At 39.7% G+C, this 26,006-nt stretch overlaps 1 protein-coding gene across 1 annotated transcript in view; it reads left to right on the top strand.

The window, feature by feature from the left end:
* The first annotated feature begins 868 nt into the window (after positions 1 to 868).
* Positions 869 to 26,006, top strand: part of Enpp3 (ectonucleotide pyrophosphatase/phosphodiesterase 3) — an 81,894-nt gene continuing 56,756 nt past the window's right edge. Inside the window, exons 1-5 of the mRNA XM_017795325.1 lie at positions 869 to 954; positions 9,437 to 9,559; positions 10,904 to 11,029; positions 14,740 to 14,800; positions 20,063 to 20,160. Coding sequence (XP_017650814.1) covers positions 9,508 to 9,559; positions 10,904 to 11,029; positions 14,740 to 14,800; positions 20,063 to 20,160 — 337 coding nt within the window. The 5' untranslated portion in view covers positions 869 to 954; positions 9,437 to 9,507. The remainder of the gene's footprint in view (positions 955 to 9,436; positions 9,560 to 10,903; positions 11,030 to 14,739; positions 14,801 to 20,062; positions 20,161 to 26,006) is intronic.

Genomic DNA, 26,006 nt, shown 5'->3' with positions numbered 1-26,006 from the left:
CAAATTCTGTCATCATACCTTGATTGAATCTGATCATAGCAGGGAATCTCCTATATTGGACAGCTTTGTGCAGTGGTGATCATAAGTGACCTGAACAATCTGTGGTCAAGATGGTAAGTCATGCGTACGAACTGAAGAGCAAAGCAGATCCCTTCCAGTTTATTATTTGCTGGATGTTGATGTTGTTAAATGTTTTTATTGCCCTCTAGGGGACCAAACACATCACTTTGCTCATTAGGAATGAGGTACTTAAGGATTTCGCAATTCTACCGAGAGCCAGAATGATTTCATATAAATGATTTCTAAGGAAAAGTCTAGTCAGAAAAAAAGGGGGAAGGCAAATGGCTCTTGTGATTTTAATTCCTACTTTCATTCAACCTGGGGATAAGCTTAATGTATTTAAATAATGACAGTGTTTGAATATGGGGGTCTGTAATAAATGATATATAAACTTCCCCACAGACCTGGGACTATAGCTCAGTTAGTACAGTGCTTGCCTAGCATGCATAAAGCCCTGGGTCTGATTCCCAGCATCACAGAAACCAGGCATGGTGGCACATAATCCTGTCACTAATGAGGCAAGAGGATCAGAGTTGAAGGTCATCCTTGGCTACGCAGTGAGTGTGAGGCTAGCCTAGGGTATATGAGACCTCATCTCAAAAGAAAACAAAAATAAAAACAAATTCATAAAATAATTGTTTTACAAAACTTCTTTTTGTCAGGAATTAAATAAAATAACCAACATTAGTTACCATCCTTCACAGTCAGCACACTGCACACACTTAATATTCACCTGTAGAGGAAGAGCAATGTTTGTCATTTTGTCTATATTTTTTAAAGCCATAAAGGTGACTTTTCCTTTTTATTTTTTGTAATAGGTTCTTCTTGCCTTGTTGGTCATTGTGTCACTTGGATTAGGCCTGGGACTTGGACTTAGGAAACCAGAACAGCAAGGTATACCCCTCAGCCTTGTTCAAAAACATTCTCTTCTTGATCCTGACTTTAATCCATTCAAACTTGTCTTTTCCCAAGTCTCCATGCCACATTGTTCTTCAAAGCCTCCCGTCCCTCACAATACTTTACTCACTGTTGTTTATGGACTTTACTCCTTCACCCTCACACAAAAATTCCCCACTGTTCCAGTGCAAGAAATTTGGTTACTAATCACAGGCATTCTGTCTCAGCTCCCACTGTAAATGTCTAATGACTGTGTCCAGCCTTTTGACTTCCAAAGTTTTTGTTGCTCTCAGAACCTTCTGCCACCAACGCTGCATCTTGATAGCACATTAGTATCGTTCCGTCTCTGACATCCCACTATTTCATGGTTAGTCAGCACTAGATTCTTGAAAAGCAGTACATGATAAAAGTTTTGCTTTTTTCTTATAAGAAGCAAAGGAAAATAAGTGATACATGCTCCTAAGTATAAAATCACATCCAATTTGTTGCATCTCATTAATATGGATAGTAAATTTACCATTTATACATGACCATTTAAGTATCTTCTATCATTTTTTAAAACCTTTTATTTATTATTTTTATGTTATGTGTATGAGTGTTATGCCTGCATGTAAGTGCACCCGTGTTGTGCAATGCCCATGGAGGACAGAAGAGGCTGTCGGACAGTTGTTAGCTGCCATGTGGGTGCTGGGATTCGAACTGGAGTCTTCTGCAAGAACAGTCAGTGTTCTTAACCACTGATCTCTCCAGCCCCCTTCTATCATTTTTTAAAATTTTGTTTATTATTATTATGTATGTGTTAGATATGTGTGCAAGTGTGTAAGTGCAGAGCACAGATGTGGAGGTCAGAAGATAACCTTTGGAGGTCAGTTCTCTCCTTCCACCATGAGTTCTGGGGAATCTAACTCAGGTCGTCAGGTTTGGACAAGAGCTCTACTGGCTGAACCATCTTGCCAGCCCATCCTCTAATTTTAAATACATAGTTTTTACCAAAGTAAAGTAAGAGGTCTGTGTTGGATCATTCATTGCCCTTTTCAGTTTGACCTGATGAGTTCTACTTGACTTCATTGGGAAAAGTCTTATTACTTCTTGAAGGAGGCGCTTGGTTAACTGACAGTTTTCCTGCCATACTTTTCATAAGAATGAACTCTCAGCTCCTCTGTGCAAGAGGAACACGGCAGAGATGAGAAAGTAGGAGCTGGGCGGTTACTGCCTTCTCCCAGTCACTTGACTGTTGTGTTTCTGAGGTGCTCTGGTGGTCCTAGTGTGAATTAATGTTGGCTAGCCATTTCGGTGGTATCACTCTGGTGTTGGTGCTCACATATGGGAATCATTTCTTGGCTTGTTTTATCCTCCAAATTGCATAAATTGAATGCAAAAGGCATATACTAATCTCTGAACAAAATTCTCTACTCTCTAGTTCTTTGCTCCCTTCCTTTGTACACCGACCGGCTTCCCGGAGTGCTTCTTCCTCAGTCTCTTCCCTTCATCTCAGGCTGTCAGCCCCCTGTCAGCATCTCAGTCTTATCAACCTTCCCTTTGGAACTCAGGGCACTGATACTTAACTCCAGCCCCTTTGACCATCTTCATCCTTTTTTAAAAATATTCCTTGGCATCAATCTCATTCTTCCCCTTTATTATTCGTTCTTGTACCTCAACTCTTCAACTGAGTCCAAACTCTGAACAATTTTAACCATTTTCCACTCCAGTTAGCCTTTCCTTCATTGGCAATGTATATTGTTCCTAATGTGGATTTTAAAATTTGTGCATATTCTTACAAATTTACCATCATGTATGCTTGTATTTTTTACTTCTCCAAACATTGAACATTGACTGTATGCTTGGTATTAATCAGGATATAGTAGGAAGAGAACAGACAAAAGTCTTTTCAAGAGTTTACATTCCTAGGTTGAAGATGTAGCTAGGTTGATATAGTGCTTGTCTAACATACACCACATTTGCTGGTGCAAGCCTGTACTACCAGTCCTGGGAGGAAAGTAGGCAGAAGGATCAGAAGTTGAAGGTCATGGTCAACTGCATAGGTAATAGGGAGGGGGAAAGAGAGAGAGAGAAATAAGGAAAAGTGCTAAGGAATAAATAATAAGAAAAACCAAACAGGGAAATGAAATGTTGAGTGAGGCTGGTGGATGGGTGTGGATGTGAGTGTGAAATAACTCATGAATTATGAGCTCATGGAAGTGAAGGAGAAAGGAGATACTTCAAAGAAGAATGTTCTAGATAAGAGGGAACAACAAGTGCAAAGGCCTAAACCAAGAAAATGCCTGGCATGTTCCATGAAGGGGTAACAAGGTCATGAGCTGGAGCTAAAAGGACCAGTGGAAGATAGTCATAAAATGAGATCAGCCAGATAGAGAAGAGCCAAATATATAAGGGTTGGTATGTCAATGCTTGGTCTTAGACTTCCATTCTGAGCACAGTGGGGAGCCATTGGAGGATTTGAACTGAGGAATAAGTGCTCTGGTTTGGTTTCCAGCAATAGCACATCAGAGGGAGAACAGAAGTCAGGGGAACAATCAGGGGGTTGCTGCAGTCACCCACACAAGGCTTGTCTTGAAACAGATGGTGATAAGTGTTTGGATTCTGGAACTATTTTGATGGGTTAGATCTTGTGTACTGACAGATTGGCTATGAAGTGAAAAAGGGAGATACCAAGAATGACCTCATGATTATTTTTGACATGAACATTAAGAAATATGAAGCTTTCATACTTTAGTTGAGGAAGACTGTATGTAGAAAGCACTGATTTGGAGAAAAAAAAAGAGTTGCTCAATTTTGTACATATTAAAATTGAAACGTCTTCTAGATGTGAGTGGACAAGACAGGAAGATAGTTGACAGTGAGACTGGCTTTAGGGGTCAATTTTTCCTGGGCATGCATTCTGGTGGTTATAGGCAGATTACTTGGGATTAAAGCCGTATGACTGGGGTACAACAACCTTAAAGAGTTGGGACATGTAGGGGGAAACCTGGAAGACTAGGAAAGAGTAGCCAGGAATATGGGAGAAAACCCATGTAGTTGTGTCCGGGAAGATTAGGACATTAGGAGATTACTGAATACAAATATGCAAAGGTCGTGTATGTAAATAGATTGAAATGTTTCTATTGATCTTTTTCTTAGATTTATTTTTATTATTTTGTAAATTTTGTGTCTGTATGTGGGTATGTGCTCGTGAGTATAGGTGCCTGCAAAGGCTAGAGGATCCCTGGAGCTGGAGGTATAGGCCATTGTGAGTCACCCAGTAGGGGTATTGGGAGCTGAGCTCAGGTCCCCTGCAAGATCAGTACTACTCTTAACCACTGAGCCATCTCTACAACCCACTTTTTCTCACCTTTTCGCTGTATAGTTTTCGGTACTGAGAATCAAACTAGGGCCTCTCATGGGCAAGGCTTTTATCACTGAGTAGCATTTCTAACCCTCATTGAGCAGTTATTACGATCCTTCTAAATTTGTTCTGCATGCGTTTATTCTTATGCTTCTTTTATTTGCTGTTATTATCATATATCCAACATGCCATTTGACCGTTACCTGCTCTCAATGCCAAGCTTTATATACTTACCACCACATAAATCCTGTGGGTTCCTGTATGGGCTTGCTTGGGATTGGTTTTGTCATACACAGGATTGGAATTCCTAGAGTTCAGGTTTATATCTTCGAATTTGGGTAAGTAGTGCCAGATTATTTTCTAGAATTACTGTCATGGCCTGACCTACCTTCACTATACATCCCCACCAACTGATTGTTGTCCAGATTGCTCATTTTTGACAGTATACAGTTAGCTATAGAACCTCTGGTGTGCTGGAGTCATGGGCATGTACCATCACATCCAATTTATGTGGTGTCAGGGATGGAACCCAGAGCTTCATGCCTGCTAGGCAAGAACTCTACCAGCTGAGCAGTATCACCAACCAACAGGTTTCATATTTTATGTGTATGTCTTTTGTTGTTCTTGGGATGGGGTCTCACTATGTTGCCTAAGCTGCCCTCCAATTTATGGATACTTTCTGTCTCTCCCAACCAAGTAGCTAGTATTGTAGATGTGCACAACTGCACCTGCTCTCTTTCCACCTTTTGAGTATCTCAGCATTAGTTGTGGTGTGTGTGTGTGTGTTAAAACTGGATCCCTTCATTGTTTCCTTTTCAATCAAGTTTTTCTTCTTTTTTCTCCGCTTGATCTAGCCTTAATCTTTGCTTTTCTTGTTGCATGATATCTTGCTATCCTCCAGTGGCTGGTGACCATCTGTTCATATTTCAGAGTACTGCTGTTCCCCACTCTTGCCCTTAAAATATTCTCTGTGTCACCCCTTGATGAGAGCTGCCCCTCCAGAGTCCAAGCTTTGGAGTCTGGAATGGACAGTTGGGTGGAGATTCACTACTCAGTCTCCTGATTTTCAACCCATTCCCTTACACTTAACCTTGTGCCTGTCCACTCTTCCTTCACCTCATGCTGCTTGGTGCCTCCAGTTCTATGGCTTCTATGTCTAGGGTCCTGGACAAAGCCACTTGCCTTTGACTTTCTTCCTTCTTTTTTTCCTTCCTTCCTTCCTTCCTTCCTCCCTCCCTTCTTTCCTCCTTCCTTCCTTCTTCCTTCCTTCCTCCCTCCTTTCTTCCTTCCTTCCTTCCTTTCTTCCTCCTTCCTCCTTCCCTCCCTCTCTCCCTCTCTCCCTCCCTTTCTTTCCTTTCTTTTCTCTCTGTCTCTCTTTGTCTCTCTGTCTCTGTCCCTTCCTTCCTTCCTTCCTTCCTTCCTTCCTCTTTCCTTCCTTCCTCCCTCTATTTCCTTTTCTGGTTTTTCTCCTACTTCCATCATCTATTTTTGAATTTAGAGGCTGTATCTGTTTGGAAACTATTTTCCACAATATTTTTGTGGAATTTGGGATGTTGAGGGGGCGAGACTGAAATGCCAGTCACGTATAAATGAGAAAATTGTATTATTTCATAATTTGTTTTTGTTCAATAATAGCAAAAGTGTTTCTCAAAGTCATTAAAATCACAAACAGTAATATTTTAAGAGAGTAGCTCCTGGTATCCAGAACTGATTATAATTATTTTATATAGATATAAAATATAATAACCTTAATCTGCTAAGGTATATTAAGATTGTTTTATTTTAAAAACACTCTTGCGATTATAGGTGGACTGGGGAGAACATTTTTCAACATGCATATTTGTGGCTTTCTTTAGAATAGAATCTAGAAGTAAGATTATTGAGGTTAGAGCATCAAAGCTTTTAAAATTAATGAAAATGGTGAGCCTGCACAAAAGTACAAATGCAACTTAGTAAGATCTGTGTGTCATCACCCACTCATAATTCATGACCAATCTTGTTTTATTTTTATGTTTATCTATTGTCGCCTCTAAAAATTATCTTGAAGCAAATGCCTGACATAATTTTTTTCCAGAATATATCAGTCTATATTTCAAAAAGTTATAAAGAACTTTCCTTAAAAATACATCATAATTTTGGGCACAAATATTTTAAAAAGGAAAATATCCCTTATTTTGTAAGTAGAGTTTTGTAATTATTGGCTTTGACTAGGCAATGTAATATTATAACCCTTTCAGAATGGTTCCTTCCACCACTGTCACATGGCTTCCGTGTTCTCTCCTCAGAGGTGACTAAGATCATGTTCTTCTAGGAAGTTTATGCATCAAACATTAATGTGATATTTGTGTTTTCATAACTCAGTCAACCTTTCTCCTCTTCTTTCTTTCTCCTTCCTTCCCTCTCCCCCCCATCTTTTCTCTTTTATTAGCACGTAAGCCCTTTGTTTCACACTGTCATAACTTTCCCAGAAGATTTTTTTTTAACCAATAACAGTATATCCTATCTATTTGATTACTTGGAAAATACTCATATTCTTTTGAAAATATCATCCCCAGCCTTTTGTAGCAATACTTTGAAAATCATCTGAGTGCTCTGTTTTTATATATTTTGGGGTCAAAATGGAGTAGGATGAGTTTGAGATCTACCACTAGAAGTGTTACTTAAGCATTTGTTCCCTCTGTCTTTTCATCTTACTCTCCTTCCTTTCCCCTTTTTGGGGGGTACATTTCGAAATGAGTATCCTAAAATACTGTCCTTGACTCCCGAGGCATTTATATTTTTAGAGCTGTAAATTGAACTATTTTTGCATATGAGACAAGTAGATCAAGGGAGCCCTTCTCTCCCCCTACAGATAATCAGTTGTCCTAATATTGTGAAATATTCACTATTATTTTTGCCACTATCATTTGTTAAATATTTTATTAATATAAATTAATATAAAATTAATATTTTATTAATATAAAGTCTCTATAGTCATATCTTCATTTTTTTCAGAATTTTATTATAATGCCCATCACAAGGTCTGAAACATAATGATACCAAAATAATATTTTGGGGTATTGGGGCTCAGTTGGAAGAGTACTTGCCTAATATGTACAGGGCCCTGGTTCAATCCTCAGCACCTTGTAAAGTGAGTGTGCTGAAACATGCCTGTCATCCCAGCAATCAGGATGTGGAGTCAAGAGGAACAGGAATTCACGGTCATCCTACACTGTGCAGCGTTTGAAGCCATCCTAGGCTATGTGAACATCTGTCTTAAAAAATATATATTTTGAGTCGGGCATGATGTTGCATGCCTTTTAATCCTAGCACTTGGGAGGCTGAGGCAGACAGACCTCTGTGAGTTCGAGGCCAGCCTGATCTACATAGCGAGTTCTGGGTCAGTCAGTGTTAACAGTGAGACCCTGTCTCAAAAAATATTTTGAAGTTAACCAATTAATAAATTTACATTATGTAATGGTTTTCAAAGAAGGGGGATATGTTTGCAGAACGGAATTTGCCCAAACATAATCATGCACTCTTCACCCTCAAATGATTCTTTTGGAATACAAAGCAGGAGACAAGTACTGAAAGGAAATTAGAGATAAATATTTAGTCCCCCCTCAATTCATAGTAAGGATAAATTGCACTTCACTTGGTACACACTTGGCTCAGGGACTATTGTGGAAGTGGGGGTAGAAAGACTGTAAGAGCCAGAGGTCAGGAAGAACCAGAGCAAAACCGCATCTTCTGGACACGATTAGACTTCTGCAGCTGTGAACTCAGAGCAGCTGTGATTACTTGTACAAGATCAATTGAGTCTACATTCCAGCAGGGAGGGGCAGGGGCTGATGAACTCACACCCTAGTTGAGAAGCTAGTGACAACTGATGGTTGCTGCAGGAGGGAGAGTCAGTTTGCTTTAGGAGTGTGGTCCCTGGTTGGTCCACCATGCTCCAGTGGATGGCCCCACAACCATGAGTACATGGACAGTACAAATTGGAAGCAGTAAGTTATGAAAAAAGGGACATGAAGTTAGGGATAGGGAGATAGGAGGTTGATCTGGGAGGAGTTGCCGGTGAATATAATCAAATACCTTGTATGCATACATGAAATTCTCAAAGGATTAATAAAAATATTATATTAAAAAAGGTCAATATAAATTTCAAATTATAGGTCTATTGGTTTATTCCCATGTCGTGCAGTGCCATGGAGGTCAGAAGAGGGCTTCAGATTCCCCTGGAACTGGAGTTAAGGACAGTTTGTAGCCACCATGTGGGCGCTGGGAATCGAACCCAGGTCCTCTGCAAGAGCAGTCAGTGCTCTTAACCGCTGAGCCATCTCTCCAGCCCCCAAAATATTATATTTTAAAAACAGAACTTGCTTGTTATCATGAATATACTTATGAGTCCAAAATTAGTATCTTTAGTTGACCTCTCTTTCCTGAGCTTCAGGCACAATAGTCAGACTCCCAATTTGATATCTCTTTACTCAAGTGTACAGAAAAACCTGAACTTATCTCCCTTGGGCCTCTTGTGCTACACATAGAAGTCATTTAAAACTCATTGTTTTCTATTATTCCTTATATAAAGATTCACTTAAATGCACTGTAACTATTTAGATTTTATTTGTATCTTCCTGTGTACACTGTTATTACCTTTCTTTAGACTCTTCGTTTGTTTGTTTGCATAAAAACCTCCTGCTTGGTCAGAGAGTTTCCATTCACTCACTCCCTGACATTTGTTTTCTGGAGTGAGTTTCTAAAGCACAGATCTAATTTATCTTTTGCTTATTTTTTAATAATCCTTTATTACCAGAGGTTGGGCCTCAAGTGTCTTTCCTCACACCAGTCTGTTTTTACCTTTGAACTCTACACTTTAGTCATTCCAGCCCATCTGCAAATTGGCCTAATTTACAAAATCCTTACCCTTTCTTGAGCCCCAGTGGGGTCATCCCACCCCTCACCCCGTGTGCTCCCACACAGCTTCCACATAGCCACACCCTGTTATTTAGCACATCACCATCACACTGAACCATAAACACCATCAATTTGTCTGTTTTAGTCTGTGCTAAGTACTTTGTGCTGGCACCGTCTAGGGATGAAGCACTGGGTGACTTAACTTCTAAATGTTACTGTCCTGTGTCTTTTATTTTACAGGTAGCTGCAGGAAACAATGCTTTGACACATCACATAGAGGACTGGAGGGCTGTCGGTGTGACACCAGATGTATGGACAGAGGGGATTGCTGCTGGGATTTTGAAGACACCTGTGTGAAATCAAGTATGAATTCTGACAATCTGTTTACTAATATTTAGTTGTGCTGCCACACTTGCTACATGTCCAGTTAAACCTTCTACCGTGTGTGAGTTTCTAGAGCTGCCACAACGAAGTACCACATGCTAGGTGGCTTAAAAATCTGAAGTCTTTTCTCTCACAGTTCTAGAGGTTAGAAGACCAGGTTCTAGGGGTTGGCAATGTTGAGTCTTTCTGAAGGCCTCTTTCTGAGGCATCCATTTCATGCCTCTTTCCTGGTTCTGGTGGGTTGCTGGTAATCACTGGCATTCTTTGACTGGCAGTATCATAGCTCCAAACTCTCCCTTCACCTTCATATGATATATGTCTCTTCACATAGCCTTCTTCTGTGTAGCCCTGTTTCCAAATTTCCCCTTTATAAGAAAGACAAATCAGGGTGTGATGGACATGTCTGTAATCTCAGCACTCGGGATTCTGAGAAAGGAGGATTGGCAGGAAGTTGAGGCCATCCTGGGCTACAGAGTGAAACCTTATTTCCAAAGAAAACAACAGCAAAACAGAAAGAGCAAAAGAAAGAGAGAACAGAAAAGAAAACCAGCTGTCACATCAAGGATTTCCCTAATTACTTCATTTTACTTGATCTTTTGCAAACTGGTCATATTTCTAAATACAATCACATTCACACATAATGGAGATTAGAATTCAGCATCCTTTCAAAAGTACAGAATTCAACCCCTAACATCTTTTTCTGTGTGTCTACATGAGGTTTATTATTATCATTTTCCCCTTCTCGGTGCATAACACAGGAGCCCACCCTTTATTTAGTTGAAGTTGAGGGATAACAGTACAGAAAGTGAAATGCTGCTTAATGACATGGATTTGATGAAATTCTATTATGGCTTAGGTACAAATCCTGGGAGAATGCCAGAGATGTGGTCAGAGCTGGCCCACCACTTCTGTCTGACCTGCCTCTGAACCTGCATACATGACTGTGTTCCTGCTACTGATGTCAATGTCCTTTCTTTGTTGACTGTCCCTTAGACATGGCTGGGCAAAGCTGTTCTTGGGTAGTTGTATTTCATCAGGGCTCATGACGTTTCACCATGGGGAACTCGAACCTCTGGGTGGAAACAGGACCAGCGTTGAGAGCTTCACTAACCTGGGTGCATTTGTGAAGTGGACCAGACTTGGAGTTTATGATAAAGAAGCAGAGCCATGGCTTGCTTTTTGTTTTATAATGATGTGTTTTAATTTACTTAAGCAGATAAACCAAGAGTTTGACTGTATTATAACACAAGGAGAAATACACGGCATTTGTATTCTTTGTATTGTACATATTAATTCTCAAAACTGAATTGTATAATTTTACAGCTCAAATATGGACATGCAATTTGTTTCGTTGTGGGGAGAAGAGACTAGAGTCGAGCCTTTGCTCTTGTGCAGATGACTGCTTACAGAAGAAGGATTGCTGTGCTGACTACAAGAGTGTTTGTCAAGGTAAGCAGGGGATAGTCGTGCATTTTTCTTTGTGGGTTCACTTAGAGCTATCTGGGCTGCAACAATTTAAACAAGCCAGAGAATCTTTAGTTACTGTTTCACACACAGGAAAAAATGGCAAGTGTTTACTGTGAGATGAAATGGAGGGGTGTATACACTAGAAAGGAAGGGAGTCTCCTCTATAAATAGACCAAAGAAGAGAGCTTACAGCTCCGTGTTCATCTAGAAGGTAAGGAGTTTTTTCAGTGCAAGCATTGTGGTTTGAGATCCTGGATGGAAGATTCTAAATTTAGAGCATCAGGGAACAGATTATCTAACATAAGTGCCAGCCCATGTATTAGAATATCTGTGTCTTGCAGGATTTAATAACTAAAGGCCCTTAGGGTATTAATGCAGATTGAAGATCCGAACGAATGCAAGTATTCAACTTCCATTTGACAACTCACTTGCTAAAGACTTGAAATTCTTTTACGATCTGATGAAATTTATGAAAATGGTAAATGATACAGACATTAAAGTTTTTCACACAATTGATCCCTGACTCCTCTAACACTACAATCAACTGAGTTAACTTATACCCTTAATATTTTTAAACAAAAAAGAGAGAACGAATTGAATTCTGACTTTTAAAGTAAAAGAAAAATGTTAGAGTATAAATATTGCCAGACACTGCATGACAGGAATGTACTTACACACATGCAGGCAATACACTCATACACATAAAAAGTAAAAATAAAATATTAAATATTGCCAGAGCTGGGTTCTAGAATCTAGAAACAGTAGAAACGAGTCCAGACCCAAGAGGAACAGGCAAAGCTGGCTTTCTTTCTGTCTTCTTCCCTCGCTCCCTCCGTCTCTCCCTCTCTCTCTTTCTCTCTCCCCTCCCCTCCTCTCCGCTCTCTTCCTTTTCCCTCCCTCCCTCCCTTCCTTTCTTCCTTCCTTGACATTTGCCAGAGCAAGGGGTGACTAAAATAGAAGTTTCCATCTAGATCTTTTGCACAAACAAGGGATTTAAGCTTATAGAGTGTCCAGGCTTCACTGGGCCACTTGTTCCCATCCCCAGATCTTTTGTGCAAACAAAAGATTTAAATTGGTAGAGAGTGTCCAGGTCCCACTGAGTTATGTCCAAGCTTGGTGGTAGGCAGCATCTTATTGGTCAGCTGTGACTCCTGGGACAAGGAAGACTTTCAGAGGCAGATCCTGTATCTCTGTGAGTAGAATACATTTGTAACTGCAGGGTTTTTTTTTTTTTTTTTTTTTTTTTTTTTTTTTAAAGCTCCAGGGCTGCTGGTAAGTCCTCATATCTGTCCTCATCTGGCTTTGCTGTGAGAACGTGTAGCAGATGTGATCCTTCAGGGCCCCTTCCTGGATCATTTTATTCCTCATTTGCGTGTCTCTCAACTGTGGTAGAAACATTACTCACCATAACCTAAGAGTAGAAAATATGTTTTGTATTGACAGATGAGTCAGTTTTTATATGAAATAAAACCACCAAATTCGTAACTTTTAGTGGGGTAGAAATTATTTGCTTTACTACAGGGCAACTTATTTGCTATTGATAAGAACTCATTATTGTATATTGCTATTTTTTTTTTTTTTACCAGTTAACTGTTATCTGTTACTTTTTTTTTCTGTTATCCTGACTGAGTTGTAAAAGGGATGATAAGGAGTAATCTAGATAAGGATGCCTACTTTCAAGTAAATAAGTGATTTATAGATGGCCTTTTAGCTAATTCCCAGCGTGACATTAGCATGGAGTCTAGTGATCAATTTTTTTTCCCCTATCTCCAAATTTTGTATTTTCTTTTCTGCCATTTCTCTTTTTTTCTTCTTTTTTTGTGATTTTTTTTTTTTTGAGACAGGGTCTCTCTGTCGCTCCAGCTGGCCTGGAACTCACTATGTAGATCGGGCTGGCCTCGATCTCACAAAGATACACCTGCCTCTACCTCCTGAGTGAGATTAAAGGTGTGTGCCACCACACCAGCAAGTATTTTCCTTTCTTTTTTTTCAAATATTTCATTTATTATTTTTATTTTATGTGTATGAGTGTTTTGCCTGCATGTAGGTAAGTGCACCCATGTCAGTGCAATGCCCGTGGAGGACAGAAGAGGCTGTTGGATCCCCTGGAACTGGAGTTACGTACAGTTGTTAGCTACCGTGTGGGTGGTGGGATTTGGACTTGGGTCTTCTGCAAGAACAGTCAGTGTTCTCAACAGCTGAGCCATCTCTCCAGCCCCGTATTTTCCTTTCTTAACAAAAATATACTTATCATTTCCTCCTCATCATCATTTCTTTCTTTTTCTTTCTTCCTTTTTTCCTTCCTTCCTTTCTCTCTCTTTCTCTCTCTCTCACACACAGACACACACAGACACACACACACACTTCCTCTCAAAAGTTTAGATTATTTAAAAGCTAGAATTATGTATAATATTTTCAGCATATATCTAATAAAGATTTAATGAAATTATCACCTAAACACATAATTGTTTATGGTCATCAAATAGCCAATCTGTGTTCAAAATTTTCTCCCTGTCTCATAATGGTTTTTTAAAAGACTGAAGCAGGATTCAAATAGATACTAGTTGTTGCAACTGACTGCCATATTTCAAGTCCTATAATGTTTTTGCTTCCCTGTTTTTTTTTTTTGATTCTTTTATTTATTTTTATTTTTGGTGTATGAGTATTCTGTCTATATGAATTTAAGTGCATCCTTGCATGCAGTGCCCATGAAGGTCAGAAGAGGGCATCAGATTCCTTAGAACTGGAGTTACTGATGATTGTTAGCTGCCATGTGGGTGCTGGGAATTGAACCTCAGTCTTTTGCAAGAGCAACCAGTGCTCTTAACCACGGGGCCATCTCTCCAGCCCCAGCTCCCCTCTTTTTATTCCTCTGGCAATTTATATATTGGAGAACTGAGGTCATTTTTCTAGAGTTTTCCAGTCTGGGTTTTGCTGATTGAATCCTTTGTGACTTAAGCAATTTGTCATTCCATATATTTCCTGAAAAATTAGTAGTTAGAGCTAGAGACTATTGAGAACCTGGTGTTGTTTATTTATTTAAAAGAATATTTTGTAGATCATGGTGCTGTCTTCACCATGAAGTCATCATGTCTGCTGATATCTTCTGTGTCAAATGTCAGTCCTAGGTCCATTAAAGTTGCACATAGTGATAGGTACCTTCTGTCATTTCTAATTCATTAGAGAAAATGATTTATAAAGGAAAGTATTCATGAAGTAAAAAAATTCGGGGGGGCTAAAATTTTTAAGTATTTGTTAAATTTTTCCATTGGATATCAACCATTCCCATTAGTCATTTCTTTTCTTCAGATTATATTTTTTTATATTATATAAACCTATTGTTATTCCAGTAGTTGGGAAAATATTGTCCTTGAGGTGGGTGTGTATGTGAAAAGAACAAACCCATTAACAAAAAGAAATCACCTTTTCATCTAAAGGAATCCCCTTTGTTTTACTCAGTAGAGTGGCTTCCTTTCCTGGCATTCAGCTGGTAGATTACTGATTCCTACAGATCTCTGAAAGCACTGGTCTTGTCACCATATGAAGTAGAACTTAGTATGTTCTGGAAGAACTTAGCTATTAGAGTGGCACCATTTAAGCAGTTGGGGAAGACCCCGCCCACAAATCCTTGCTTTTTTCTTTTTGTGTGCCATGCAGTTGTCTAAAGAGTGTGGCCTTCTTCCACTTTGCAGGAGAAACCCCGTGGGTAGCCGAAGCCTGTGACACATCCCAGGAGCCTCAGTGTCCAGAAGGGTGAGTTTGAATGGTGTGGGACTTTCTTCCTCCTTTAAAAACTGGCTCATGACACTGTAGTGGAGAGGCAGAATGGAATTTCTGGAACTCTCCTAATAGTTAACAGAAGATTGAGCTCTATGGGTTCCAAGTTAACAGTCATTTGTATGTTTTACTATTTATGAATCTTGCATATATTATTTTATTATATTCATGTCTCACAGTGACTTAAAAATATAGGCTGTAATATTAAATAACTAACACTTCCAGGGTCCTATGAGTAAAAATGGAATTCAGACTGAAATTACTCCTGCCAGGAATCTTCAGTTAACATCCTTACACTCTAAATTTATTCCTACTGAGGGAAGGGGGAGAGATCCATGAAAAGGCTTATAGTAACAGGAGGACTTTTCAGTATAGATGAAGAGAACTGTCAGGTGAGCACAGATGAGTGTGTGAGGCAACATCCTCCCATCCTACTTCATCTGCCACATGTATGATCATTGCTCCCAAGACTTTGCTCATGTCTGGAGACCTGCCCTCTCTGCCAGGGTGAACTCTGTCCCTCCCTTTGTACCCTGCCCTTCACATTAGGAGGGTTATTGGGCATGGACTTGGAGAAGATGAAAGGAACTGGCATTTTAAAATAATGTCATTTCTTTTTTAAAGTGTGTGTGGAGCAAACACTGTGGTATGCCAGTATGAGTCTCAGCTACTTGGGAGGCTGAGGCAGGAGGATCAGCTGAGTCAAGTCAAGCCACTTGGAGTAACATGGAGAAATGTTCTCTCTTTTGAAAAAAACATGTATGAGGTGCCTGTTCCGGCCTCCCTCTAGCATAGGGGCTGAGAACTCAGGGGACCGCCTGAGAGCACCTGGATCCTGCCCCCATGTGGTGGTCTAGCTAAGTATTCCATAGTACAATGGAAATGAAATGGAAGGAAAGGCTTTCTGTGTCACCCGCTCCTGTAATCTTGAAAGGAAAAACGCTGTGGTATGCAGGTCATTTAAGACGTTGAAGAAAAAGGCATATCACCTGAGTCTACAACTGCTTCCTTTCCCTTAGTAAACACTAAATACTCAGTACAATGGAATGAAATAGAAGGAACGGCATGGTATTCTTATCACACATTCCTTTCATCTTCTAGTGTGGAACCCTGTGGTACCTAGCTCAATCAAGATGGTAAAGAAAATGACGTATCACCTGAGTTTGGAACTTCTTGCTTTGCCTTAGCAAACACTGTAGGTCTTGCTATGTATTCACTATAATGAAAATGAAAGGGAAGTAATGGCTTTCTTTAGCTCATGCTCCTTTCAACTTGAATGTAAGAGTGCTGTGGAAAGTTGGTTAATGAAGGTGTTAAAGCAAATGAACAGCACCTGATTCTCCAACTGCTTGCATTCCCTTAGTAACACTATGAAATGTAAGGATGTGTTCCTTTCATCTTCTGAGAAGGAATGCTGTGGTGTGTAGGTCACTCAAAGTGTTTAACAAAAATATGTATCACCTGAGTTTGTAAAAAACAACAAAAAAAAAAACTATGTATGATGCTGGAGAGTTGGCTCAGAGGTTAAGAGCACTGACTGCTCTTGCAGAGGACCTCAGCTCAATTCCTAGAACCCACATGGCAGCTAACAACTGTCCATAACTCCAGGTGATCCAACATCCTTGTGCTAGATAGCTTTAGTGTCAACTTGACACACCTGGGTTGAGGGAGCCTCAATTGGGGGATTCCCTCTATTGGACTGGCCTGGCATCTTCTTGATGAGTGATGTGGGAGGGCCCAGCCCACTGTGGGTGTGACACCCCTGGGCGGGTGGGCCTGTGTTGCCTAAGAAAGCAGGCTGAGCAGGGCCCAGGGGAGCAAGCCAGTAAGCAGTATTCCTCCATGTCCTGTGCTCCAGCTCCTGCTTCCAGGTTCCTGCCCTGAGTTCCTATCTTGGGCTCCCTGATAAACTGCAACCTGGGAGATGCAAGCTGAATAAACCCTTTCCTCCCTGAGTTGGTAGTGGTGAGAGTGTTTTGTCACAGCAATGAAGAAACAAACCAGGACAATCCTCTTCTGACCTCTGCAGGCATTGCATAATACAGGGGCATTTACACACATGCAGGCAATACACTCATACACATAAAATAAAAATAATAATAAAATATTTTTAAGAACCTCTTGAGACTAAGAGATCTCAGAAATAAGAGCTGAGCTGTTAGATACTAACCAGCAAAAAAGACCAGGTCCTGGGATAAGATCCCACAACTTCTAGCAGCAAAACTAGGAAGATGTTTGAAAAGTTCACTGACCTAGAGAAGAAGGCCAGGTTTGCTTTTTAAATTTATGTACAACAGATATGTATATGAACTAAGATATATTACACACGAACACATGCACACACATGCACACTAATAATAAATATTAAATAAAATTAAGGGAATAAGAATATTTTAGATACAAAAATGTTCACAATAGCAGAATATAAAATATGCTCTGGAGTCCTGGGTAGCCAGCTGGAAAGGCAGAGAGGCCTTTAGGAAAGGAGTGTATTGTATGTATGGATTCCTTTCTTGGTTCCATAGGTGATTGATTTTGTCTTTAAGTGTCAAGGTTTTCTTGATTTTTTTTATGAATATAAGTTTGACTATTTTTATAGACAGGGTCTCATTCATGCCCTATGCTTGCCTAGACCTCACTATGTTACCTAAGGTGATCTTCAGCACCTTATCTTCCTGCCTCCACCTCTCAAGTGCTGGGATTAGAAGTGTGTGCCACCATACTTGGCCTGAACGTAGCATGCTAAATCAGAATTATGGTAATAAGTATAAATGTAGATATTTTCTAATGTAAACTTCACCAGACTATTTTAAGGTTTTAAAAAGATTTTTACAAGTTTTAGTTATATGTATGTGTGTCTGTGTGTGGGTATATGCACCTGAGTACAGTCCCTGCAAGGGCCAGTAAAGGGCATAGAATCACTTAGAACTGGAGTTATGAGCTGTGGTGAGCTGCTTAATGGTGGTGGGATCTGATAAAGAAGAGTATATACTGTTAACCACTGAGCCATATCTCTAGCCCCCATTTTAAGTTTTTCATGAATTTTCCACACATTGAAATTCAGTCTCATTTTTTTATTTTTATTTATAAATTGAAGTATACTTCATATATCTTGAAATGCTCCTATTTTAAGTTTATGGTACAATAAACATAAACCTCACCTACATACAGAATATTTCCAAGATATAGAATATTTTCACACCCCACAGGATTTCTCCTGTCCCTTCTCAGTCCCTACTCTCTAAAGGCAATTAGGTTCTGACTTCGTTCCCCACTGATCCCTGTGTTAGAATCTCCCATCATTAGAACCATGCCTGGCTGGGCATGGTGGTACAATCCTTTAATCCCAGCACTCAGGAGGCAGACAGATCTCTGTGAGATCGAGGCCAGCCTGGTCTACATATTGAATTTCAGGTCAGATGGGGTTACAGGAAGACTGTGTCTCAAAAACCCCAAACAACAACAACAACAACAAAACCCCAAAACAAAAACAACAAAACCCCCTAACTGCCGCCCCCCAAACCCCTCATGCAGTATATTCTCTCATGTTTGGCTTTTGTGGCTTAGTTCAATTAATGTTATTACAGGTACCAGATCTCTTATGTGGACATTTGTGCAAAGTATTTCCCTGTCTGAAACATTGGTCCCATTCTCCCTTCACATTAGTTTTCCTGGTTCTGTAGGTGTCATACCCACAGAATGCTTGATCTGAGTTTACCAAGGCCGGGTCTGCATCCTTCCAGGCACTCGACTTGCTCTGTGCTCAGGTCCAGCCTTTAACTAGTCTGGTTATTTCTCAGTACCTTTCGCTAGATGAGGAGGACTGTGACTCCTTTATGCCTTTATCCTGTGCATCTACCACAATGTCTTACGCAAATGTTTGTTTAATTACTCTACAATAAATTAATAAATAGATATATTCTAAGACCAAGTAAACTCTCCAGATTCTAGTTGTGGTTTCTGTACAATGTGAAACTGACTGCATCTGATAATTTTTCTAGCTGTATCAACCAAATTGAAGAAATGGACACCATTTTCTCATGGCATCAACATTGAGAATTTCTTTTCAATCATGTTTGGGCAATTTGTCAAAATTTTAAGCACTTATTTTAACCAGATTCTTTGGAAAAGTTTGCTTTTGTTAAAAAAAATATAAATATATAACTGCTTGTGCATAGATATGAAAAATTGCTTTAGCACATTCATTTTCATGCATTATAATAAAAATAAATATATTGTGTTCGTTGTTGCTATTCATGGTAGACCCAAATTGAAAAACACCCAAATGCCTGTCAACAAGAGAAGGAATAAATTGTGATTTATTCATGTACCAGAATACTAAACAGACATAACAGAGAGTGATTTATAATTTTATATAACAAGATAGGTTAATCTCTAGTGCAATGAATACCAAGTAAAAGAAATCAGATTCCACAAAATATATACTATGTGATTCAATTTCTTTACAAATTTCAGTACCAAAGTAGACAAAATTTCCCTTTAAAGTCAAGATACTGCTCATCTTGGTTGGGACTGGGTTTGTGGAGGTCAGTGATGAGGGATGAGAGGGAAGAACCAGGGGCAGTTACTGGATCCTGGTGATGTTCTTTCATGTGTATGAGTGTTTTGCCTACATGTATATAAACACACACCTGCAGAGACCAGAAGAGGGCATCAAATCCCCTGGAACTAGAGTTGCAGGTGGTTGTTAGCTGCCATATGGGTGCTAGGAACCAAACTCAGGTCCTTGGCAAGAGTAACTGGTGCTTAACCACTGTACCGTCTCTCCAGCCCTGATGTTCTGTTTCTTGATCTCAGCGATGTCTGTGGAGCAGAGTTTGGTTAGTAAAACTTTATGAAGGTGTGCATCTGTCACACACATGTGTATCATACCAGCAAAACTCAAAAAGTGGAGAAAAAAAAAAACTTAAAAAGATAGTCTCTAGCTGTAACCCCCAAATTGCTATTGCTCATTTCCCCTTAAATACTGGTCTGAAAAGGGATTTAAACATTTTTGGATATAAGTACAAAGTAAAAAAATGAAGCTTTAGAATAAGAAAACATCTCACAAACTAGTTAGCAACTTCTAGGCCATAACTGCATTTAAAAGATGGTTAGAATTCAACAATTATTACTGACTTAGAACCATTGTCTGAATGTATCCTCTACACATTTTCTAGTGTAGAGAATTGTAAATATTATCAAATCATGGCTGAAATGTTTGTTCTCCACTTTCAGGTTTGATCTGCCACCAGTTATCTTGTTTTCCATGGACGGCTTTAGAGCAGAGTATTTACAAACGTGGGGTTCTTTAGTGCCGAATATCAACAAACTGAGTAAGTCCTGTGCAGATGACTGCATGCAAATGACAATGTCATCCAGTCAGGCCATCTCTGGGAGGCATCACCATTGGTGCTTTGCCTCAGCCCACAGGTTCTCTCAAGAGCTGAATGTCTTTACTCTGTTGTCTATGTATTTTCACAAGGGAGAGGATTTTCACACTACTTAGCCCCTCTTACCTTCTTTTTCAGCAGCACACTCACTTTTCTGTTTGCTTATTCTGACATGTTCCACATTTGAATATAACTTCTGATATATGGAAATCTGTTATGTGTACCATCTCAAACACAGACCTTGTTAGAAGTTGGTTCTGTGACTCAAAAGATGTCTATGACTTGGAGAACAAGAGCCTACATGAGCCTGATTTACTGGGTGGATCTAGCATCTACTAATACTCTGCTAGATCCTCCAAAGTTCAGGATACATCTCCAATTCTGGAACTTATTTGCATTGAAACTGGCTCCACCACTTACTAGCTGTGAGACCTCTGCAAGTCCACTGCTGCCTTGGTACAGCAGTCCCTTCATCTATAAGATGATCATTTCTAACCTGATAAATTGCTGCCAAAATGTTGTGGAGTTTTAAGTTACTATAGTACTGTCTTTATTTTCATCTTCATCACAACACTATGCTTTTTAAAAATATTTCATTTATTATTTTAATTTTGTGTGTTGAGTGTTATGCCTGCATGTAGGTAAGTGCGCCCATGTCATGCAATGCTCTCAGAAGACAGAAGAGGCTGTTGGATCCCCTGGAACTGGAATCATGGACAGTTGTTAGCTGCCATGTGGGTGCTGGGATTCAAACCCGGGTCTTCTGCAAGAACAACCAGTGTACTTAACCGCTGAGCCATCTCTCCAGACTGTATGCTTTTGTTTTTAAAAATACTTTATTATTTTTAATTTTTTTTGTGTCTGAGTGTATAGTCTTTATGTATGCATGCGCACCCCTGTCATGCGATGCCCACAGAGGTCAGAAGAAGACATCAGATTCCCTGAAACTGGAGTTACAGACGGTTCTTAGCCACCATGTGGGTGCTGAGAACTGAACCTGGGTCCTCTGCAAGAGAAGCTGGTACTCTTACCCACGTAGCCATCTCTCCAGCCCCACAATACTTTGCTTTTGTGTTAGGGCACTTGGCTTGCATGAAACTCAGTAAAGTAATAATAAATAAAAGTTGAGTGCCTCAGGTCACAGCCAGAGGTCTAAATGCTCTTCACTGAGTTGCAATTCCTGTCTTTCATCTCTTTTTCCCAGACTCTCTCATCTCCCAAATTCTCAAATATTATCACATTATTTTATTGGTTTCCTGTTTTGATTTTCTTCAGATAATTAGGAAGTAGCTGTTTGATCCTGAATAAGCTGTTGATGGGGGCCAGGGAGAGCTCACAGGTAAAATGAAAAGACAAGCTCTAGTGACTTCCTCAGTTAACCCCTGTGTCTAAAATAAGATCATCTACTTCCCTCTGCAATACAAGTGACCTTGAGGCTTCAGTTTCTCCCTCACTCTCTGAGGTAGCTCTTTAGTGAAGAGATTGAAAATTTTCCAAATGCAGGACTTGCCACTTGCTATTGAGTTACTTTGGTCAAGAAAGTTAACTAACATCTCTCAGTTTTTATTTCATTATCTAAATTTGTATTGATAATGTGGATATCAAATCCTGTATTTAAAAGGGGATTTAACTAGCAAGCCTGAGTTGAATCCATTTTCAAGTGGAGTTAATTGATTTTCTCATCCCACTGAGAACTGGAAATGGCAATCATGAAGTATTTGGTCAAGAGCTTCCTGGTTTCTAATATTTAAAATATATTTTTAGCAGGACATGGGGGCTCATCCCTTAAATACCAGCACCCCAGCACCCCTGAGGTAGAAGTAGGTGGATCTCTGAGTTCAAGGCCAGCCTGATCTACATAGAGAGTTCCAAGCCAGCCAGGGCTACATACTAAGACCTTGTCTCAAAAAAGAAAAACAAACAAAAAAGAGAAGTAAACAACAACAACCAAAAAAACAAAAACAAAAACAAAAATATGTTTAGTCATTGAGATATCAACTTGATATTCAAATGTATTTAAATATTACTAAAGTCTGTTCATATGATTGTTTTTAGGGCTCTTAGTCTCATTCATAAAATAATTTAAGAATAAACTCACCTGGCATGGTGGTACATGCCTTTAATCCCAGCACTTGGGAGGCAGAAGCAGGAAGATCTCTGCGAGTTCAAGGCCTGCCTGGTCTACATAGTGAGCTCCAGGCCAGCTGAGGCTACGGGGAGACCCTATCACAAAAAGATTTAAAGAAAAAAAAAAAGAAAGAATAAACTCAAACAAAAGCTTTAGTTCAATTTTATTAGAGTTTAAAAGAAAAGTCCTCAGGGCAGGTAAGCTATAAAGCTCAGCAACCTCTGTGAGGAGGATGGACAGGAGAAGGAAAAGTCATAAAGTCATGCTGGTTTAGAGGAGGCATGGAGGTCAGACACTGCTGGACTGGTAGCTGCAAGGCAGGGAGGAAAAGGGCGCTTTAGAAGAACAGCTAATGCAAAATGCTGGGGCATTCCAGAGTGTTGAGAAAACTTGGTTAGAAAAGAAATAGAAGAAAAGGAGAGGTTGTGTTTCATAGAAGTCGGCAGATTTATGGAAAGCTACATGTCCATGACTGGTCCCGGAAGCACTGTTGGGGACTCTGGGAAGGAAAAGTTGACAATTTCTTTAATGCATTAGGTATTCCACCGGTCTCTTTAGCTTGACTGAAGGTGAACTGGCTTTCCTGGGGTCCTATGAACAGGTGACTGACCTGGAAAACCTGGGAAGTTGGATATTCATCCAGGCCAGAGATTTTATTCTCTTGACCAGTTTTCTCTTAAGGGGCTTTCTTGCTACTGTAACAAATGCAAACTACCCCTTTGTTAGTTTCTAGGAAACAGGATTATTGGCTTGGATCTGAAATGTACCCCACATGATCCTAGCTGGTACCTTTAATGTGGGGGGTTATAAAAACTTTAGGAGGTGGAGCCTAGCTGGAGGAAGTAGATCGGTCCTTAAGGGCAGTTCCTTTGGGGTCTATTCCTGGCCTCTTCCTGGCTCTCTCTATATCTACTTCCTGTCTGACAGGAAGAGAAGTGTATCCTCTGCTACACATTCCCTTGTGTTCTGTCCAACCACACTGAGTCCAGCAGCCAAGGACTGAGGCCTCTAAAATCATAAGTTAAAATAAATCCTTTTTCCCTTAAGTCATTTATGTCAGGCATTTTGGTCACAGGAACAAAAAGCTAACTAATCCACTGCCTAAGAACAGATGTTACAAAACAGGATAAGAATTTTGGAAGCCTTGGGCTGAGGTATGAGAAACAGGGGTCACTCTTCAGGAAGTTCAAGTTCCATCACTAGTGTCCCACACTGGAATTGAGCTATGATGGTTGTGGAAACTGAGCCTGAATTCAAACCACAGGGCAGCATCCGTAACTACTAGTGGATGAGGATACAGCTCTCAGACTCTCACCCTTAAAGACTGAGAACGTTTTTTCTTAGTGTGAAAGGTAGTAGGCTTAGAAAGGCCAGAGACAAGACTAGGAAGCTTTCCAATGAGATGGAAGGGATCTGGCCCGAGTTAGAGGCCTGACTTCCTGCAAAATTAGGTGAGGAACTGGGACTGAAACAAGAATAGAAGCATCAAGTAGACAGCAGAGATCCAGAAGGTTACATGCAGAATTATTGTTTGGAGATGAGAGTTGGCAAGGTTGCCATTCACAGACAATTAGTCTCTTTCATTCTCCACAGCAAAACATTTACTCTCTGCCTTTTCTATTATTTTGATAAGAACACTTGGCACTACTTGGCACCTTCTGGGCAATAATAATATATTGTCTATAAGCACAATGTTTACAGAGGAGCTCTAAAATTTGCTCATTTTATATGACAAATTTTATGTTTATTGCTTATTGATATTTTATGTTTATTTTATTGTTTTTTGGTTAACAATTCCACATGTAGCATCTTTTTCTAGCCCTTTGCTTTCAGTCTGTCTGTGTCCTTAAATCAAAAGTGAGACTTGTAGTTAACATATACTTGGATTTTTAAAAATCTATTCAGTGGGGGCTGGATCGATGGCTCAGTGGTTAAGAGTTCTGGCTGCTCTTGAAGAGGACCTGGTTTGATTTTCAGCACCCACATGGTGGCTAACAACCATCTGTAACTTCAGTTCCAGGGGAATTTGACAGTCTCTTCTGACCTCCGTGGTCGTTACATGACAGGGGTGCATTTACATACATGTAGGCAATACACTCATGCATATAAAATAAAAATAATAAAGTATTTGAAAAAGAATAATTTTTTTCTTTTTACACCTTATTTAGTGTGTGTGCATGTGTGTTGCACACACCAAAATGCACATGTGGTGGTCAGAGGACAACTTGTAGAAGTCAATTTTTCCTTGACCATGGGTCCAAGGGAGCGAACTACGGTTGTCGGGCTTGGCAGGTGCCTTTGACTGCTGAGCCACCATCTCTCCAGCCTCTAATGTCACACTTAGCGGTCTGAGACAGGTATTTTCCAGCTAAGGTAATTAGGGATACAGTGAGGCTCCAACAGTCTTATTCAGCACAGTTCTAAAAGTTTTAGCCACATGCTGTAACAACTGCTTTAAACTGAGTTTCTTCCAGGTTGTCTATGAACCAGGCCACCATAGCAATCCTAACTGACAGCAGGTAAGGCCAGCTCAGAGCCCGGCTTGTACTTTCTTTGAGGAATGGGACATTGCTTGCTGCCACTAATTTTTTTTTTTTTTTTAATCTTGTTTCCTCATTGAGATGGTCAGCGAACACCAATTTGCCCAGTCAGGCCTAGGTTCTTCTCACCAGTCTTCCAGCAAATTCATCAAAATAGGATGAATTTCCTGTGGGAAGAAAGGGCATGTGACTGCCCTGTGAACTGAGTGATTAAGGACCCAATGGATGGTTACACAATACAGAGATGGGTGTGACACTTAGTGCCGCCCAAAGGTTCTGTCCAAGTGAAAGTGTCCCTAAGGTCCACCCACAGCAGAGAGGACCCAGAACGCCCTGACATACCACAAGTTCCGACCCACTGAAAGCTTGCCAGAATAAAAATTTTTATTTAAAATATCTATTCAGCCACTCTCTGTTTTTATTGTGTCCATATTTCATGTAATTAGTTACATGGAAGGATTTCTTATTGCTATTTTGTCAGTTGTTTTCTGCCTGACATTAGAGGGTTTTGGCTCCTCCTTTCCTCTTTTGCAGTCTTCTTTTGTGTTTAATTTTGAAAATATATTGATTTTTTGACTTTTTAAAAATTTCATTTGTATAACTTCCGTAGATATTTTCTTTGTAGTTACCATTACACTTAGGCAGATTTTTTTTTTCAGTTTTTTGAGACAGGGTCTCCCAGTATCCCCAGCTTGCCTGGAACTCACTGTGTAGACCAGGTTGGCCTCCATCTCACAGAGATCCACCTGCCTCTGTCTCCCAAGTACTGGGATTAAAGGTGTGTACCACCATGCTTGACTTTCATATACATATTTTTTATCTTAGAACAATCTATTTTTTTATTTTAAATTTTTTTTTTACAATTAAAGTTACAGTTTTAACAATATGCAAAATATTACAGTAATTCAGATTTTTTGGCATAATGATTACAGATTTGATAAATACATTTTGTATCTCATAATAGCGATGAGGATTATACAAAAGCTATTAAAACAATTATGAGAATAAATTCTATTGTCACTTAAGTATCTAAAGCTATTTTCCTTTGCGTTCTTCCAGAACGATTTGTTCTTATTCTTTACCTTAATTTGAGGGACTTCAAGAAGATACTTGTTTTTTTT

This window comes from Nannospalax galili, unplaced genomic scaffold (assembly GCF_000622305.1).
Source record: "Nannospalax galili isolate Female #2095 unplaced genomic scaffold, S.galili_v1.0 scaffold186, whole genome shotgun sequence".
NCBI lineage: Eukaryota > Metazoa > Chordata > Mammalia > Rodentia > Spalacidae > Nannospalax > Nannospalax galili.
This window is presented reverse-complemented; position numbering and strand designations above follow the sequence as displayed.